Genomic DNA, 16,763 nt, shown 5'->3' on the forward strand with positions numbered 1-16,763 from the left:
TGTTTATCCCATCTTAAGGCACTGTCCTTCAAGATGAGCCCCTGTGTCAAAACCTACATGTAATCATTCTGGCTGATACTGTGAGTACATGGTGCATCATTAATTCATTACTGTTTATTCAAATTACAACTCAGCAAACCTGGGGCCATGCAATATTTCAGAAGAGGAATACTGTGCATCAAGCAGAAAAGGGGGTGGTCGTAGTTGTATAGGGGCCCAGCCCAGCAGCTCATTTTTGCCCCCTAGCGGGTTAATGCGGCAGTGGCAAACTTATCCAAAACAGATTTTCAATACAATAGATTTCCTGACAGTCTTATTCCATTTCCTATTTCCCTTTCATGAACAAACACGTATCGCACATCTTCCTCCTTTCTTAGATTGCACTGCCTACACACCGAGATAACTACACACTGGTACCTACATTTTCAGAAATGTACGTTCATATTAGGTCAAAACAGACTGACAGAGCCACTTGTAGTTTCCTGTTCACAGTGACACGTAATCTTATAAAACTCTGACACTACCCTCATCTGTAAGAGTTCAATCTTAAGCACTAACTCTACATGCACTTAATGCCATGAATTATTATTATGTCATCTCACCATAAATACAACTGAAATGCCTTGTATTTACAAAAACCCATAGTATTACCATTCAGCTACACAACACAGGAAAAATAAGGGGAGGAAGGGGAAGTGCAGTATACCCACTTCCCATGTTGTCAGCCATTTAGATAACATCATGCAAGGAATCATGAGATCATTCACAATCTGTCAAGCTACAGACATGGACCGGTTGTTTTGGTTTTCTCTCCTGCTCACCCACCTGCCAGTAACAGGTAAAATGTCTTTTCCTACATCTGTGCTAGCATTATGTACTTTATTTATGTAAGGAATAAAGTTTTTAAATTCTCATTGTTCCACATCAGCAGTGCAAATTAAGCATCACAGCTCCTGTTCAGCAATAGATCAGTGGTTATTTTGAAACTAGTAAAACAGTAAATTTGACATCTATTAAATGTCTCTTTTTCTACTCGCAGACAGCTGCATAACACAGCCAGAGAAGGAGATGTGGCGAAAAACAGGGCAAGATGTTCTTCTGCCTTGTAATGCCAGCTCAAAATGCTCAATCACAGGATTTCATTTTGAGTGGTTTGTTTTCAAAGAGACCTCCCATCATCATCTCAACGTGAATGGGAATAAGGACAAATACAGTCTGGAGCAAGGATCTTTACACATCAAATCACTTAATACTAATGACAGTGGGGTCTACCACTGTGCTGCGGCATCGTCTGGAGAATCAGAAAGCGGGAAACCACATGTAGGGACAGGGACAAGTCTGACTGTGAGAGGTAAGAGTCTTTTTTAGATGAAAAAAAATATTTTAAAGGCGTTTGGATGCAGACAACTTGTCTTTTGTTTTCAGGAGCAGTTAAAACGATGGCAAGGCACATTCTTCTGTGGTTATCATTTGTCCTCTTGGTCATCTACAGCATAGCAGTAATGACACTTATCATTTTAAAGAAGGTACATTACTTCAACATATTCCACATATTAATTTCAAACTCACACAAATGGGTGAAAATTGACGGCATACAGTGTACTGATGTGAAAATAACCTCCTCCTCTTTGTTCTAGTATGGCTGCAATACGAGCTTCTGCAGGAGGATGTGCAAAACTGACAAGGTTGTAGATAAGTGTACAATTTTTCTGTTTTAATTTGTGTCCAATATGTGACCTGTTTACTAAATGGGGAAAAGCCAACAGAAATGAAAAGAGGAACTGGAACCATGGCCATTGTTAAGTCATGGCCAGAAAAGGCTCTTTCAACACTTCAGATGACAGAGCAGTTGTACACTTGCCTTTCTTTGAATTTAAAGGCAGAGAGACAAACTTCCAAAATGTGTATGTAATAGTATGTGATAAATTTCCTCTCATCTTTCCAAACAGAATTACTCAACTAGAAAAACACAATTCCGTGATGTGCTGCAGGAAATGAACAACAGAAGGAGCTTCAAGAAGAGCAAACAAACAGTGGACAGAGACAATTCTCGTGTTGAGGTAAATCTTGTTGCAGCATGTTATGGTTAGATTTAGTCAAGAGACAGATTAGGTAAGCATGAAACTTCTGCATGGCTTGTGTACTTTCCCACTCGTGAAAATTTGCTATTTTACCATAATTTCGTTGCAGGCTGCAAATGATGAATTCAACAGCTCAACTGATGGCATCTATCAAAACATCTAAGTGTCGGTCAAGGACATTGAACAACAGAGTCAGACCTCCATTTTCCCAACTGAGAGAAAACTCCAAAGCTGTGAAACACCTGACAGGAGGACACTCATGCGACTGAGGGAATGAACATATCAGCAGAGGACGCAAGTCAGTTGCGCACTTGTATTGCTCACCTTTTCTCATGAAGTATAGATATAAATATATAAATGCCACATCAAAGGTGCTGAGTCACTGTTCCTTTACGCCAGTTTTTCAGTTTTCAGCAGTGATAGACTTACTCTTATGGCATGTGTAGTTCTGCCTATTGATTGTAATGAATACTGGAACATATTCAACTATTGCTTTTTGAAACCAGGTCAGTGTTTACAGAAAAAAAAAAAACAATTCAATTCAGAAATGCAGCTGAGCCACATGTGATTTTAATGCAGAATGTCTTCCATACATTTAGATTAATAAGCCCCTTGATAGAAAAACTGTGTGAATGGTACATTCAGGAACAGAGAGTACAAAGTAGCACATTTTCAGGATACACAGAGGAGCAAATGTGCTGGAGTAGAAATCATATCACTTAACACCAAGATGATTTAATAACTATCTTGAAAAAATTCACAACACATAATGAAATAGCAATTTTGCAAACATGTAAAAATATAATATCATAATTCAGGTTCTAGTTGTGTAGAAATTTAAGCAAAAGCAAAACAAAAGGTTCAACATGTAATTTGACCATAGAAAGTTCATGTAAAGACAAAAAGGCACATTAAAAGGTAGCTGTATATTTAATACAGCTTATAAGACACCAGGTTAAATTAGAAAGGAAAAGGTATATTTATTTTTGGTGTTGGAGTGGTTCTTACCTGTCAACTTATGAGAAATTCACAGTACGGCAATATTTAACATTCTGATATGTTTTTGAGGCATCATGCCGACACATTCTGTTCAGTGACTTTCATCTTTTGTCGTTCATTGCAAATGCCCAAAGAAAGAATCCAGATCCATCCAGTTAACAGAATTTAGTGGGTTTATTACTAAAAAGGTCAAGGTGAATGTTTATATGTACATCCACTTCTTTTTTTGGCCAAATAAAAAGCTGTGATATGAACCTCTAGCAGAGATGACTGACGTTTTTACTATTCGCCCGAACCCAAAGTCTGTGTGAATTTTTCCCTTTCGTCCTTTTCTCCTTCATTAAACTCTCTTGTAAACTAAACATCTGAAACACAGGTGTAAATGCATGTCGGAGCATCAAGCTGCAACACTGCACTCTGGAGCAACGCTGGCGTTAAAGCTACAACGTGTAATTTTGCTCATGTTTACAGCAAAGATGATGGTATACTGTCATGTTAGTGGCAGTTTTTTCACTTTGTTTCAGGTGAACCTGTCATGTTATACTTAAATAATGATACTTGCAAACCAAACATGAGCATGCCGGAGCCGTGCAGGACTTGAAATTTGCAAGTGACACTCATTTGTGACAAGAATTTGCAACCTGCATATAAGCAATGCTTGCAAATGACATTTGAGTCCGTGCTCCACATCTCCCAACAGTATATAGCTCTAGAGCTATATACTGTTGGGATATAACAGTATATAGCTCTACAACCTTGGGATAATTGTGTAAATGGAGTGCTTTTAATGTCTTGTTGTGCATGTACTACAAAATGACAGTTTGAAAAATCAAACTGACGTACTTTACATTTTACAAGTCCTTTAACCATGTGGCTACATAGGAGGTAGTCAGTAGTCAGTCTATAGGTTCCCCTCCCTGACCAGGCTTGGTTTAAGAGCTACGACCTTTCACTGCAAACAGGCAGTGTATGCCATACAGGCATAAAGTTTATTTTAGTCAGCTGTCATTTAATGGAACACCACTGCTCCTAATTTCCATTGTCAGCATTTATCACTTCTGTTTCAGTTGAGTGATTTAGGACAATTTCTGTAGCAACTTTTAGATTTACTTTCAGTTTTAATGTTGAATCAAGCACAATTCCTCTTTTAAGCACAAAGCAGTATTTTTTTGCCCGTCTGTCAAGGAATTGGTCCCTTTTATTGCAGAGCGCAGCCATCATACAGCATGTTCCAGCAAATTACCTGCAGAGGTCAGTGACTAGACAAAGTGTCTTACATTTATCACAAGTGAAAAGACCACAAGACTGGATTTTGTCAAGGTAAAGGACTCCCAGACTGACATTAAGTATCATGGTCCCTGGTGTGTTTGGTCCAGCTATCCAGTGTTTGAGGATGAGACAGTTGTAGAACATAAAGAAATTAATGAAAGACTCATTAGTGGCTTTTCATATACAATAGTAGGAATTGGTATATAATATATAGTATATAGTATACTAGGAATCGAAAAAACTTTCAGATCCAACTAATGATCATCAATATGCCAAATCCCTCCTTTATGCCATAACAGTAGGGAAACTGTCTTTGGAGGTAATGGAAGGAAGGAATGAGGAAGTGTCCTCTTTGCATAGATTATTATCTCTCTCTTTCTATTATTGTTTCTCTCCATGCCAGACATTTACATTTACATTTTCACTTAAAAGTTTGACATTCACACCAATCAGCCACAAAATCCAGTTAATGGTTTTAATGTTGTGTTGTTAAATAGACAGATGACTGACAAATCAAAGGAAAACCCTGAAAGGTGAGTGGAGAAACAGGATGACAGTGCATGTTACTGAATGGATATATGCTATGTCTTTCACAGTCGCCAGATCTCAACCCAGTTTAACACCTATGGGAGAATTTGGACCAAAATGTTAGCGAGCGCTCTCCTCCACCATCATCAAAACACCAAATGAGGGAATATCTTTTGGAGGAACGGTGCTCTATTACTCCAGTAGAGTCCTGAGACTTGAACCAATGCCATGGTGCACTGAAGTTGTTCTGGTGGCCAACGCCTTACACAGACACTTAATATTGGTTTTTCCTTTAATTTGTCACCTTTCTGTCTGTATATATAACTGGTTTTAATGTTGTGGCTGATAGTGACATGTACTTTGCAGTATACTGTATATATTCATAAACTCAAATATACAGTCATTTTGGGGCACACAGGTAGCTAACCTGGTTAAGTGCATATGATGTGTTAAGGCTTACCTTATCGCAGTGGACCAGGTTTGAAACCGGTCTGGGCTCTTCGCTGCATGTCATCGTCTCTCTCTCAGAGAGGGCAGTAATGCCCAAAACATTAATTTAAATATACAGTAATTTTCAAGTTACTTTCAACATAATCTCTCACTCAGTAATGAAGAATTTTCCCCAATCCCAGCTAAAGAGATGCTAGCCAGCTTCCTCTGAATGTTGAAAACACTGCAGTTAGCTGTCAATGTACTTTGTGTCGACTGTGTGACTGTCGCGGATGGAAAACGGCCTCCAAGCCAGGACTTGCACTGCAGCGACACACATTGGCTACCACACACACCAGGTAGAACATCACGCTATGGAGGCTCTTCAAGGCGCTGCAAAGAAGAGGATTTTTGTTAATGGACACAAAGTGTTTGTATGTTTAAATTAATTTATAACTGCACTAATGTAGTCATCACCTTGTGACACTGCCATGACAGTTATTTGAAATTTAATAAATAAATAAACTGTGTGTGTTATGGATGTTTCTAACATTACTGTCACAGTGGAAAGAATGAAGAAGAAAACAGTGAAAGTCTAAAACTGAGCACATTAGGCAGATTGCTTGAGATAAAAAAAGAGATAATATGTTTAAAAATCGTAAAAAAAAGAAAAATAATAATAATAATTAAAAAAAAACATGTCTGTTGTTTATTGTGTTTTTAAGTCAGTGTCCACCATATACTGCAGGTCAAATATCTAACTACAAAGCAAATGGCTCCACAGCAGTTGCTCTGAATTTATGAAATTATATTACCAGTGAACTTTGAAATAAAAGGCTGTTAGAGGGCCTTCTTTTAATCATTGACGTGTATTTAGTCGAAGATACACTTGATGGGAAAAAGGAGACTGTTGTTGCGTCAAAGTCTGTGTGTAAGTTCTGTCATATATGTATGAGCAGTAAACTCTGGCATCTTAGACTGTCTTGCATCAAACTGAATATGAATGCTTTGGAAAACTGTTCAGGTTATACAAATTACAGATGGTTTATAATTAATAGGTTAAACATTCAGATCCAGAGGTTACCATCAAAACCTGGATCCTGATAATAATACAATAATATTTGTCTTCAGGTTAAATCTAAAGGATTACTTGATATAATATTATTATATACAGCAGGACAGAATTAGGAAATGTGTCTTTAAAGGGGAACAGTTCACTAATTTGAAATGTTAACAGACACTACAGTCGTCCCATCAGCCCTATTCCAACATCAGTTTTAGCTGGACTGAACTTTTTTGGCTCAAGTTTGGACCTTTACTTCAAGAAGAAGCAAGAAAGTATCTGTACCTTGGATCTGAATCAGTTCCTGCTTCCTTCAGCTGTTCATAACCAAACTGGTTGAGGATGCTGAGCACTATCATTGGGGCCAGAGACTGAGCTGGCTTGGTGAACAGAGCATTCGTCCCAAACACCATGGAGGAGAGAGGGGAACTGTAGGGGAGAGGGGGTTATATACCACAATAAAACATAATTTCAAGTGAAATGATTTTTTTTTATTGTAAGCAAGTTAAAAATATATATTCACATGTGCTGCAGTGTGCTGATAATTTTTTTTTTTTTTTACCTGCGCTTGTACTTCTGCAGGTCCGTGTCAATGATGTCGGCCAAAGGCAAACCAAAAAGACTGAAGGTTGCTTGAATAAAGACCCTGCATAGACGATAAAGGTGATGGTGTAGGTATGATTCAAACAAACTGGACTGGTACTACTGAGTGGTTATTTTGTGAAATGGAAGAAAGTCAGAAGCAGTTTAACCTCTTACATGTTAACGGTGAGGAAAAATGCCAGGATGTAGTAATGCTGCGGACCAAGTGCTAGCATGATAGCTGCCATCCCAGCCTCCAGGTAGAAGGCGAAGAGGATGATCCTGTAGTAGCCGAGACCATGCAGCAGATTCTGACAGCTCAATACTAACAGCTGCGATGGAGATCAGGAATCAGGAAGAACACGGAGAGTAAGAGGAGGCTGCTAAAAAGTACTATACCAAAGTATAGGCAAATGCCCTGATAATATATGACAGGTTTTGAAAAAATTCAGAAGTAATGTGAGTGAAAAACATGCATTTTTGATAGACTTAACCATGCAAAACTGTCAATATGGTCCTTTGAGGTAATGGGAGGAAAAAGCTAATTAAAGTGTTTGTCAGCTCATTATGCAGCAGTACCAAAGCTCCCATTTATCTGTTTATTTTAAAAACTAGAGGGAGGACAATACCTGTGGACACATGAATCCCGCTCCGTACATGATGCTCTTGGCCAGAGATGGAAGCACATCTGGGGGAATCAGGTGCTCAGCAAATATCATGGTAAAGTTATTGAAGAAAGCCAACATGAAAACCTGGCAGAAGTTCATGAGCACGAATAGCTGAAAGTCCCTGTTGGTCAGGATTTGCCATGTCAATGTTCTTAACATGGAGAAGGAAGAGTCTGTCTGTTGGCAGGTCTGGTCAATACATCCCTGCATATCAGATTCAGAGCCTTTGTTATCAAAGCGACTCTCGCTGTGGAGGCCTGTGTAGAGCATGCAGCCACAGCTCAGGATAGCAATGAGCACTGTGAAGGCTTGGAAGGCCGTGAAGTCCTCCATGTTTCTGGAAATCACACCACAGAAGAGGACGCTGGTGGAGCTAATGAGAGAGGCCACCTGGGAAATTAAAGAGAGAGGATGTGAGGAGGTTGACAAGTCGTACTGTGTTAAAAAGGAGGTGCACAAAGAAGAAATGGAGGCAGCATCTGGCAAACAAAGTCCTCACCTGGCTGTACTTTATAAGTCTCAGTCGGCTCTGATGGTGGCCGGAAATCTCCGCAAACAACGCACACTGTGCCAGCAGCACAAATGTCAGCATGCCATCAAAAGCACACAGCGCCACCATCAGATGTAAGCCACTCAACCAGTCACCCGGAGCGTAGGAGCGCCATGGGAACCAGGCTATGAGAAAGGCCAGAGAGTAAAGTGGAGCACCGTACAGGATGGAGAGACGTCGCTGAGAGCAGCAGGGCACTCTGGAGTTATCCTGCAGGTAGCCGAAGAGAGGGTCATTGACTGCATTCCACACCATGTACACCACCTGTGGAGAGGAAGTTCATACGGTTATTCCTCAAAAAGTATGTTTCAAATATTGTGAAAATGACCAGTCGCTTGGTTAATCAGCATCAGTGACTGGTTTGATAACTGATTATTTACATTTATCATGCAAAAATGTCAATCATTTGCTTGTTTCTGCTTCTGAAGTTTGAGGATTTTCTGCTTTTGTCTGATTTGCTCAACTGTAAGCTGAGAAGGTTAGGTTTAGGTTTTAGACAGCTGAAATAAGCATTGTGAAGACACGCCTCAACTGATCAGCCTTTTTCCAAGGAGGAGAAGCCAGGCTCTCTGAATTTCACTTTAAGTCTTGACTACACCAGTGTCTGTCAGAAACTGTTATACATTTGCATACAAAAGACAGCGATATATCAGGAGAATGTACTCACTTGTGATTGGTGGAAAGCTCCCTCTGATATCTTGTATTTATTGAGAAAGAGTTTGACATAGTAGAAGCTGAATATATTGTTTATCATAGCAGACCCCAGCGTGGTCATGGCATAAGCCAGAGCTGCAGGATTGACCCCAAAGTTGATAAGGTGTCGGACTACATTCAGTCTTCCGAAGCGGACTCCTGAGGCAGGTTTCTCCTCCACGGCCATTGCAGTGCAGGCTGACTTCACGACCGAGCGAGGAAATGTTGTTCCTTAACAATACCTACTTCACGCTGTTGTTGTTTAGCATCGCTGATAATTACTGCTATCAGCAAAAACAGTGCATTTGATCAATATTCCATGTAATGTCTCTGTTTTGGTTCCACCATTTTCATGGATGTTCTCGTGTCACGATGTTACTTCCTGTCGAACAGACTAAACGTTAACACCGTCGCATCAAAGAAAAATTTCGGTAGACCGAACCAAAACCTTGGCAAACTCGATTTCTGTATCTGCCTGGAGGGGCGGGGCTTAGAGACAACAAGCAAACATCTGATTGGCCTGAGACACTCTTCGGTTCCGTCTGCTGCTTTGTGATTCGCCGATAAAGAAATGTCTGGTAAGGAAGTTAAGAGAATGAAAACAACTAAATATATATTTAAAAGTTCTTCGTGTTTATTGAGCTGATTGGCAAATGCTGACAAAAGTTATGCCGGTTGAAAGTGAGGGCGTTTTGACGGTTAATTAAAAAAAATCTTGTATCTGCCACTTACCGGATGTTGTCGTGTACTAGACATTTGCCACGTTGCTGTAGAGACAACAGTCTTAACGCCTCTCTCACGCCGGGAGGATGCAGTTTACTCTCCTCCACACACGGCGGCGGACGGCTTCGAGCTGCTAAACTAACACACACCTGTGTGTCAGGTTTCTGTCAGGTGGAGTCCTCGCTCGCTCCCGCGCCTGTAAAATGTTGACAGACGTGATTTTGGAGGGAGAGTTTGACAAGAATGGAGAGTCCTGGTACGACCCGCAGGACCTTGAACACGGTAAGAGCTGCCCGGTTGTGTGGTCGCACCCTAGACTTGTGTCTCACTGTGAGGGCTGATATGTAATTACTCCAGAGACAGCTGTAAAGGAATGAAAACAGTGACATCTGAGCATCAGTTGTGTTATGAGACTGGCTTTAAAGGAGTATTGTAGTTACTTGTCAGTGTGTGACCATATGGGTTTTATTGAGGTAATCTACTGCACTGATGACATGACACAACAAATGACAATCTGAGGCAGGCAAACTCACATGGCTTTTTTTCTTAACTGATGGTGTTTGTAACTATTTAAATTATGTTCTATTGTTATATCTAATATTTTAGATCTTATTAACTTGCATTATCTGTTTTTATTGTGAAGCACTTTGTAAATTTCCTTTTCCTTGTCTTTGAAATGTGTTATATAAAAGTTATTATCAATATTATTACATGGAAAGAAGTAAAAAAATAGGAAAGAAGAAAAACAAAGTTCTGCTATACAAATTTATATTGTTTTTTATATTGTAACTAGTGACAACAGCTGTCAAATAAATGTAGAAATATAAGTAACTCTGAACTGTATTTGAGCTTAGTGCTTGAGTAAGTGTACTTACTCTCCACTGCTGCTCACATGAAATAAGACTGAAGTCTGTAGTCTTCTTTTGTTAAACAGAATCACTCTAGTCATGGGGTAAAGCCTGAGACATCCTGAGAGCTCTGTGTAGCCAGGATTTCCTGAGGCAGTCACTAGTCTCGTGTTGATTGTTTTCTGTTAAATTTGCTGTTCATAAATTGTTTTTGCTGCCGACAAGAGCACAAAGACGGACTTCAGAGAGATATCTACAGTAGATGGATCACTTTATAAACCGCCCTGACAGCTGCTGTCCTGACGCTGAAGTGACTGGTCGTACAGAGTGATGGCAGCAGGCAGGAACGACTTCCTGTAGCATTCCTCAGTGGAGTCGAGTAAAACTGGAAATACTCTGCTGTTTGGCAAGTAGATTTTAGGAAGGGATGTGAGGTATTTTTCAGAGTGGATAATAGTTTGTGCAGCATCCTCCCCTCCACTTCCAAGTTACGTTTGAGTTAAAAATCCCTGGGCGTGCACTACTAATTGCTTGAAACATGTTTATCAACTGCACTTGTTAGAAGTACCACATTAGATGTGTTTTTCTTCACTTCAGTCAACACTACTGGACTGGACAAGATCCAGAACTTAAGAGAATTTAGTAGGGGAAAGGGTCACAAGGAGATCCCAAGGCATGCTTTAGATTCCTCTGTTATTCACCAGTGCCAAATACTAATAGTGTGAGACAATGAGTTGTGTGTTTGTGCGTGTGAGAGCTGCACTACTGAATATCTGTTTATACTCATTACGTACACCTACTTCTATCAGTTGCCTGTGTTTGGGCATGGAAACCGTCTCGAATCTTGTGTTTACCCCCCCCCCCCCGTGTTTTGACAGATCTCCATTTGGCAGCGGAGCTGGGAAAAACCCTCCTCGACAGGAACCATGATCTGGAGCAGGCCCTCCAGCAGATGTACTCCACCAACCAGGAGCAGCTGCAGGAGATAGAGGTGATAAATGTTAGGAGGGAACTAATGTGGCAGCATGTGAGCGGAGCAAAACGTGATTTTATCAACAGTATATCCTCCGCCTCACAGTCTGGTCTGTGGATACATGTTGTTGCTGCATGTATGGAGTTTTATATGCAGGAGTCTGCAGCTCATTGAGAAAAATCCGTGTTCAGGGATCTGAAAAGCTCTTTCACTGGAAGGGAAGAGTCATTGTGAATTTCTCTAAACTTTAAATAGGATGGAGTAAAAGCTAATCCTCACTAGTCTGACCTAGTGAGCCTTTGGCAGGCTGCATCTTGTTGGCAGGATTTGTGTAATTAAAGGAAAACTTTCATCAGCTTATTTGCCACCTTCTACCTTTTTACTTGGCAACGTAAATCTTAATTAAGGTTCGAGTCTTATTGTCAGGGTGCAACTTTAACTAATTAACAGGCTCAATAGAACAAAAATACAGAAAAATAATTTGATTTACATGTGAACTGATCAAACTTAGAATCCCTAAATTAATAGATTACCAAACTCTTGGATCTGAGGAAATATGTTAAGTCAGTTTTTCAACAGTAGGGCACAGTTCTTGGTTTACATGTGTGTTGTCAGGTAGGGCCTATAAATGAACACAATTAGGCCTTATATTCCAGTGTCCAGACATTTAATTTTAGCATACGTGGACAGTGCTGATCTATTTGAGTTCGAGGACACGGCACCCAGCAGGTCAGCAACGATAAGAGTCTTAATTTGTTTACAGCAGTGAGACAACCCGTGGCTTTGGGATTTATTGAGGTTGATATGGTAATCTCCATACGCCTCTCTGACACTTATCCTCGTAGCTGCATCCGCTGCTGGTCTTACTCACTTCATTAATGACTGTCACAGAGCTGTGCATACACCTGAGCATGTTAATGTGATACAGGGCTGAGCTTCTGTTTGAGCACAGTTATAGAAGCATTAGACGAATGGTTGTATTGATCTTTCCCGGAGAGAAGTAATTTAGTCGATGTCATGGACTCAGTATATATAACTACAATTAAAAGTCAAATGCCATTCAAATATAACCCACAGACTCGCGCTATCATCCCCTTCCTTTTCAAGGTTCTTACTAGGAAGCCTTTGTGTGTTTGGTAATAAAATGCATCAGTGTGGTGTATAAAACCAAATGCATATGTGTGTTAAACACAACATCCTCTCTTCCTTTTCTGTGGGTGGTTTTAAAGATTTTAGATAGCCGTAGGTGTGGGTTGGTGCTGCCTCCTGATAGCAACATTTTCTTTGCATCAAGAAAAAGAATCAAGAGAATGTTTGACATTTTTGCCTGATTTTGAAATGAACTGGATAATCCAACAAACACAGCAAATGCCACAGAAAATGCCACAAACAAATCAAGCTAAATCTTTGTCACATCCCTCTCTTGTACACCAGTACCTGACCAAGCAGGTGGACCTGCTGCGTCAGATGAACGACCAGCATGCCAAAGTGTACGAACAGCTAGACATGACCGCCAGGGATCTTGAGCAAGGCAACCGGAGACTAGTGCAGGACAATCGCCTGGCCCAGCAGAAGATCCACAGGTCAGTCTATCAATTGACCCAGTCAGTTAGTTATAAAGTGTAAATATAGGAAGATAATAATTGGTTTTCTGTCCTGTCGTGTACAGTCTAACAGAGATCATTGATGGGCTTCAGACCCACATGGAGGACCTACAGACCCAGGTGGACAAGCTCAAGGCTGCTCAGGAAGAGAGAAACAAAAGAGAGCTGGCGGAGCAGCGACGTAGCCTCGGAGCGCAGAGCGTGTCCTGTCTCAAAGAGCTGTATGACCTACACCAGGACAGGTACTGCAGGCGTGTGTGGTATTACTCACACTACAGGATGTGACAGCTGAACTTTTTTCAGAGAGGAAATTGCGTGGTAGTCGATTCAGTCCAGTTTTGTTTCTGCTTACATCAGGGGCATTGTGGTTAGACATTTGTCTTCCTTCTATATTAGACCGAAGAAGTGAAGGGTAGTCAAGAGCATCTGAATAATAAGACCTTCTCTTACCCTCATTGCGCCGGTGTCTCAGCCCCTTGATGCTGACTGGACACCTTAAGACCAGACTTCTTAAGACATAATCCAAAGGGGGAAGAAATTAATCCCTTTTGTCAGCAGCACACTAAGACATGCACGCCACTGTTGCTGTAGCTTGCTGACGTGCCATGTATTCGATGTGTTAAATCCACCTGTGATCCTGTAGAGAAAATGTATCATGACAGCACCCAAAAGCATAGGTTTCAGTAGTGGGGAGACACAGTGAAGCACTTTAAATTGTTGCATTAACCATGTCAATCACTTTTAGTTTCCTTTGACAGAGACCTGATACTTTACAATAAATCTATTGATTGTATAGTGATCCCAGTGTGATTTAAAGATTATTTATTTTTCTGAAAGTGATTTCTCTCATGTATTTTGTTGACAGTTTCTGTCCTGGCTCAGGTACCAAGCCCAGGACAGTCCGAGCGTGGACGGACTCTGGTCACCTCGGGGCTCTTTCTGTGACCGAGACAGACGCCAAGACCCGGAGGAGGAGAACGCGGCCCTCCAGCACTCCATCCAGACCCTTCAGGCCCAGATAGCTGCCGAGCGGAGCCGCAGAGAGGCTGCAGAGCGGGAGTGTGAGTTGACAGCCAGCGAGAACAGAGGCCTGGAGCAGCGGCTGTCCCTGCTGGCCGGCTGCTGGGCCAGGCAGAAAGAGCTGGAGGCCGAGGTTGAGCAGCTGCGGCTTCTGTGGCGCGCCGACTGTGCCAAAAGGTTAGGACTGAATTATGTATGTGACCAAATTCAAATTGAATTTTAATTACCTCGGCCCTGTTTTTATGACATTGAACTTAAAGGTTTTCTGTGTCCCCTCCACTCCCACCAGTGTCAGGAGACCAGACCAGCTGCTGTTGCCTGACACGGTATTCTTCGCCTCAGAGGAAAAGCCCAGCCCCGGGCAGAGCGACACAGAGGAGAAGGCAGAAAATGACGACGAGCAGAGAAGATACAGTCGACAGAGGTCTAACAGCGACAGCATTTTGAAAGCGACAAACCCAGACGAGATTCGCCGCGGTCACGAGCAGCTGTGTATAAGGCGAGCAGAGGCGGTGAAACAGAGGGGCATCTCTCTGCTCAATGAGGTGGATGCACAGTACAGTGCCCTGCAGGTGGTGTATTCATAGATTTATGCATGAGAATTTTTTCATTGTCAGAGAGTTTGTTTTGCTCAGAGTTCTCTAGAGTATGCTCCACTTTACCAGGAGTTTAAGAGGTACACAGCATTTAACAGAAAATGAAAGCACTTCCCTAAGATACGTGTGTGTTGTCTAGGTGAAATATGACGAGCTGCTGCAGCGATGCCAGCAGGCGACAGACGGACTCAGCCATAAAGCCGTCCAGACATCCACTAGTCCCTTTGCAAGCGTCCGGACCCGCCGCCGCCTGTCCAGCTCGGCCGCTCTGCCCGACCTGCCAGCGGTTCTGGAAGACGGCCAGCAGCCAGAGTACAAGGCTCTCTTCAAGGAGATCTTCACCTGCATCCAAAAGACCAAAGAGGACCTCAGCGAAAACAGACGTCCAGCCAGGGACAGTGACTTCCAGACCTCTGGTTAATGATTGTATTATTCATAACTCTGGGACCTGGAGCTTGCACTCGTTTGTGTCTGTGAAAGTTTTTGACGAAGGAGGTAGCTCTGCCATAGAAATATCCAGAGGGTGCAGATGCAATAAACACACTCAGTCCTTGTGCGTCTTAGACACGCTGCAATCCTCTTATCTCCTGTCATGTTGACACACCTTTACTTTTGTCAGTCAGCACTGTTCCTTTTATTCCGTCCTTATCAAAAATGAAGTGTTATAAACCTTGTTATACAAAGCAGCTATATGATTTGACATAAAGATGCATTCCAAAGTACAACAACAAATATGCAGAAAACTATATTGTAAAGAAATATTGTGTAGGGAGATATTTATAATTAGATTAATATGTTCTAACAGATCCTTTATTAATAAAAAAATAATATTTCGGTATGTAGCTTGACCTCCAAATCTGCAAGTATTATGTCCAACAACAACAGTATTCCGTGTTTATTTAATGTTAACCACATGATCGTTTGGTGCTTGGGAGAGAAACACACACATGGAATATTGTTTGTGTGTTGATAAAAGTTGGAGACATAGCAGTTATATATGACTTATGCAAACAGAAATGTTGGAATGTTGTAATAGGATGAAAAACTGTAGCTGTGTAATAACTAAAGACTCATGAGTTTATGATAATTAGCTTAACAGCTAGTGTGAGTTGGTTTTTGTAAGTTGGCAATAGTTGGTTCACCAGTTGAGGGTCATTGGTATGTCACCAGAGAGATTTCAGTGGACACTGGAATACTGTTTGTAATACTCTGCTTTGTGTTTTCATGTCCGTGCACAGCTTAGGCTCTGATAAGTGTCTTCATGCCAGTAGTACACATAACAGCCCTGCACTTGTTTATAATTGAATCACAGTTTGTTTTATTTATTTTTTATTTTTTTGGAAAGAAGTCTAGAAGATTACAATGTTATTTATTTTCTTTATTTCTAAATACTTAGAGCAGATTAGTCAGCTGAGAGTGACTGGAATTGAAATTATATGCACACTGTGGTGCTTTTTCTATGGTTGTAAATATTCTGTCTGACACAGGTGATTGAAAAAAATATAATAGAGAGGTAAATGGAAAGCACAAAAGAAATGTTCCCTTGTTTATAAACAACTTCCTTTGCCTCAAATTCTCGTTGTATTTCCTCTGGCTGGGACATTCACTTGTCTTGATATGGAAATAAATTGTGTTCATCGGGTCAGCATAAGCAACAAAGAAACTTCAACAACCGTTTATTCTTGTAACCATTTCAGTTTTTGAAAATATGATGGGACCTCTCAGCCATATGTAGGCAAAATCAAAACTATCCAGGGGCTCAGCTGTTATTGGTTGAATTTAAATTGACAAATATCATACCACTGACCCTGTCCGCAATCAAACTGCAGATCTCATGAAAGAGAAGATGCTTAATGAACAATGCTGAGGGCATTTAGCAATACCTTTTTTTGAAGCTGTGAAGTGGACTGTATACAGAAAACATCTCTGTATGATTACAGGTGTTCTCCGTGAAGACATGTCTTTGCTTGTGACTAACTAGTAAAAACATTAATGCAGGAGCCTGTTGAGTCCAATGTCTATAACAACAACACTACAGTAGGCGTCACTACAAAGTTGCTGTGCGCTGAGATGTTTCAACTTGTCCTCCCCTCATGGGCCTTATCATAAAATTTCATCAGATGGAAAAAATGTAATG

General features: G+C 41.0%; 3 protein-coding genes across 3 annotated transcripts; 2 read left to right on the plus strand and 1 right to left on the minus strand.

Annotated features, from left to right (window-relative positions):
* The first annotated feature begins 696 nt into the window (after positions 1-696).
* On the plus strand, positions 697-3,334 carry si:ch211-139g16.8 (immunoglobulin superfamily member 6). Its single transcript, XM_018670658.2, has 6 exons — positions 697-838; positions 1,040-1,351; positions 1,426-1,526; positions 1,638-1,685; positions 1,950-2,060; positions 2,191-3,334. Exons 1-6 carry the CDS (start codon positions 742-744, stop codon positions 2,242-2,244), a joined length of 723 nt encoding a protein of 240 aa, XP_018526174.1. The 5' UTR covers positions 697-741; the 3' UTR covers positions 2,245-3,334.
* On the minus strand, positions 2,617-9,049 carry mfsd13al (major facilitator superfamily domain containing 13a-like). Its single transcript, XM_018670634.2, is given in 8 exon segments — positions 2,617-5,649; positions 5,651-5,699; positions 6,655-6,798; positions 6,932-7,015; positions 7,129-7,283; positions 7,581-8,009; positions 8,119-8,433; positions 8,837-9,049. Coding segments are annotated over 8 exon segments (1,482 nt in total). The 3' UTR covers positions 2,617-5,556.
* Positions 9,050-9,344: 295 nt separating this feature from the next.
* cdr2a (cerebellar degeneration-related protein 2a) lies at positions 9,345-16,626 on the plus strand. Its single transcript, XM_018670646.2, has 8 exons — positions 9,345-9,440; positions 9,746-9,867; positions 11,312-11,424; positions 12,841-12,989; positions 13,076-13,252; positions 13,893-14,207; positions 14,320-14,602; positions 14,766-16,626. Exons 2-8 carry the CDS (start codon positions 9,789-9,791, stop codon positions 15,045-15,047), a joined length of 1,398 nt encoding a protein of 465 aa, XP_018526162.1. The 5' UTR covers positions 9,345-9,440; positions 9,746-9,788; the 3' UTR covers positions 15,048-16,626.
* Positions 16,627-16,763: the final 137 nt, after the last annotated feature.

Source organism: Lates calcarifer, linkage group LG11, assembly GCF_001640805.2.
Source record: "Lates calcarifer isolate ASB-BC8 linkage group LG11, TLL_Latcal_v3, whole genome shotgun sequence".
Taxonomy (NCBI): Eukaryota; Metazoa; Chordata; class Actinopteri; family Centropomidae; genus Lates; species Lates calcarifer.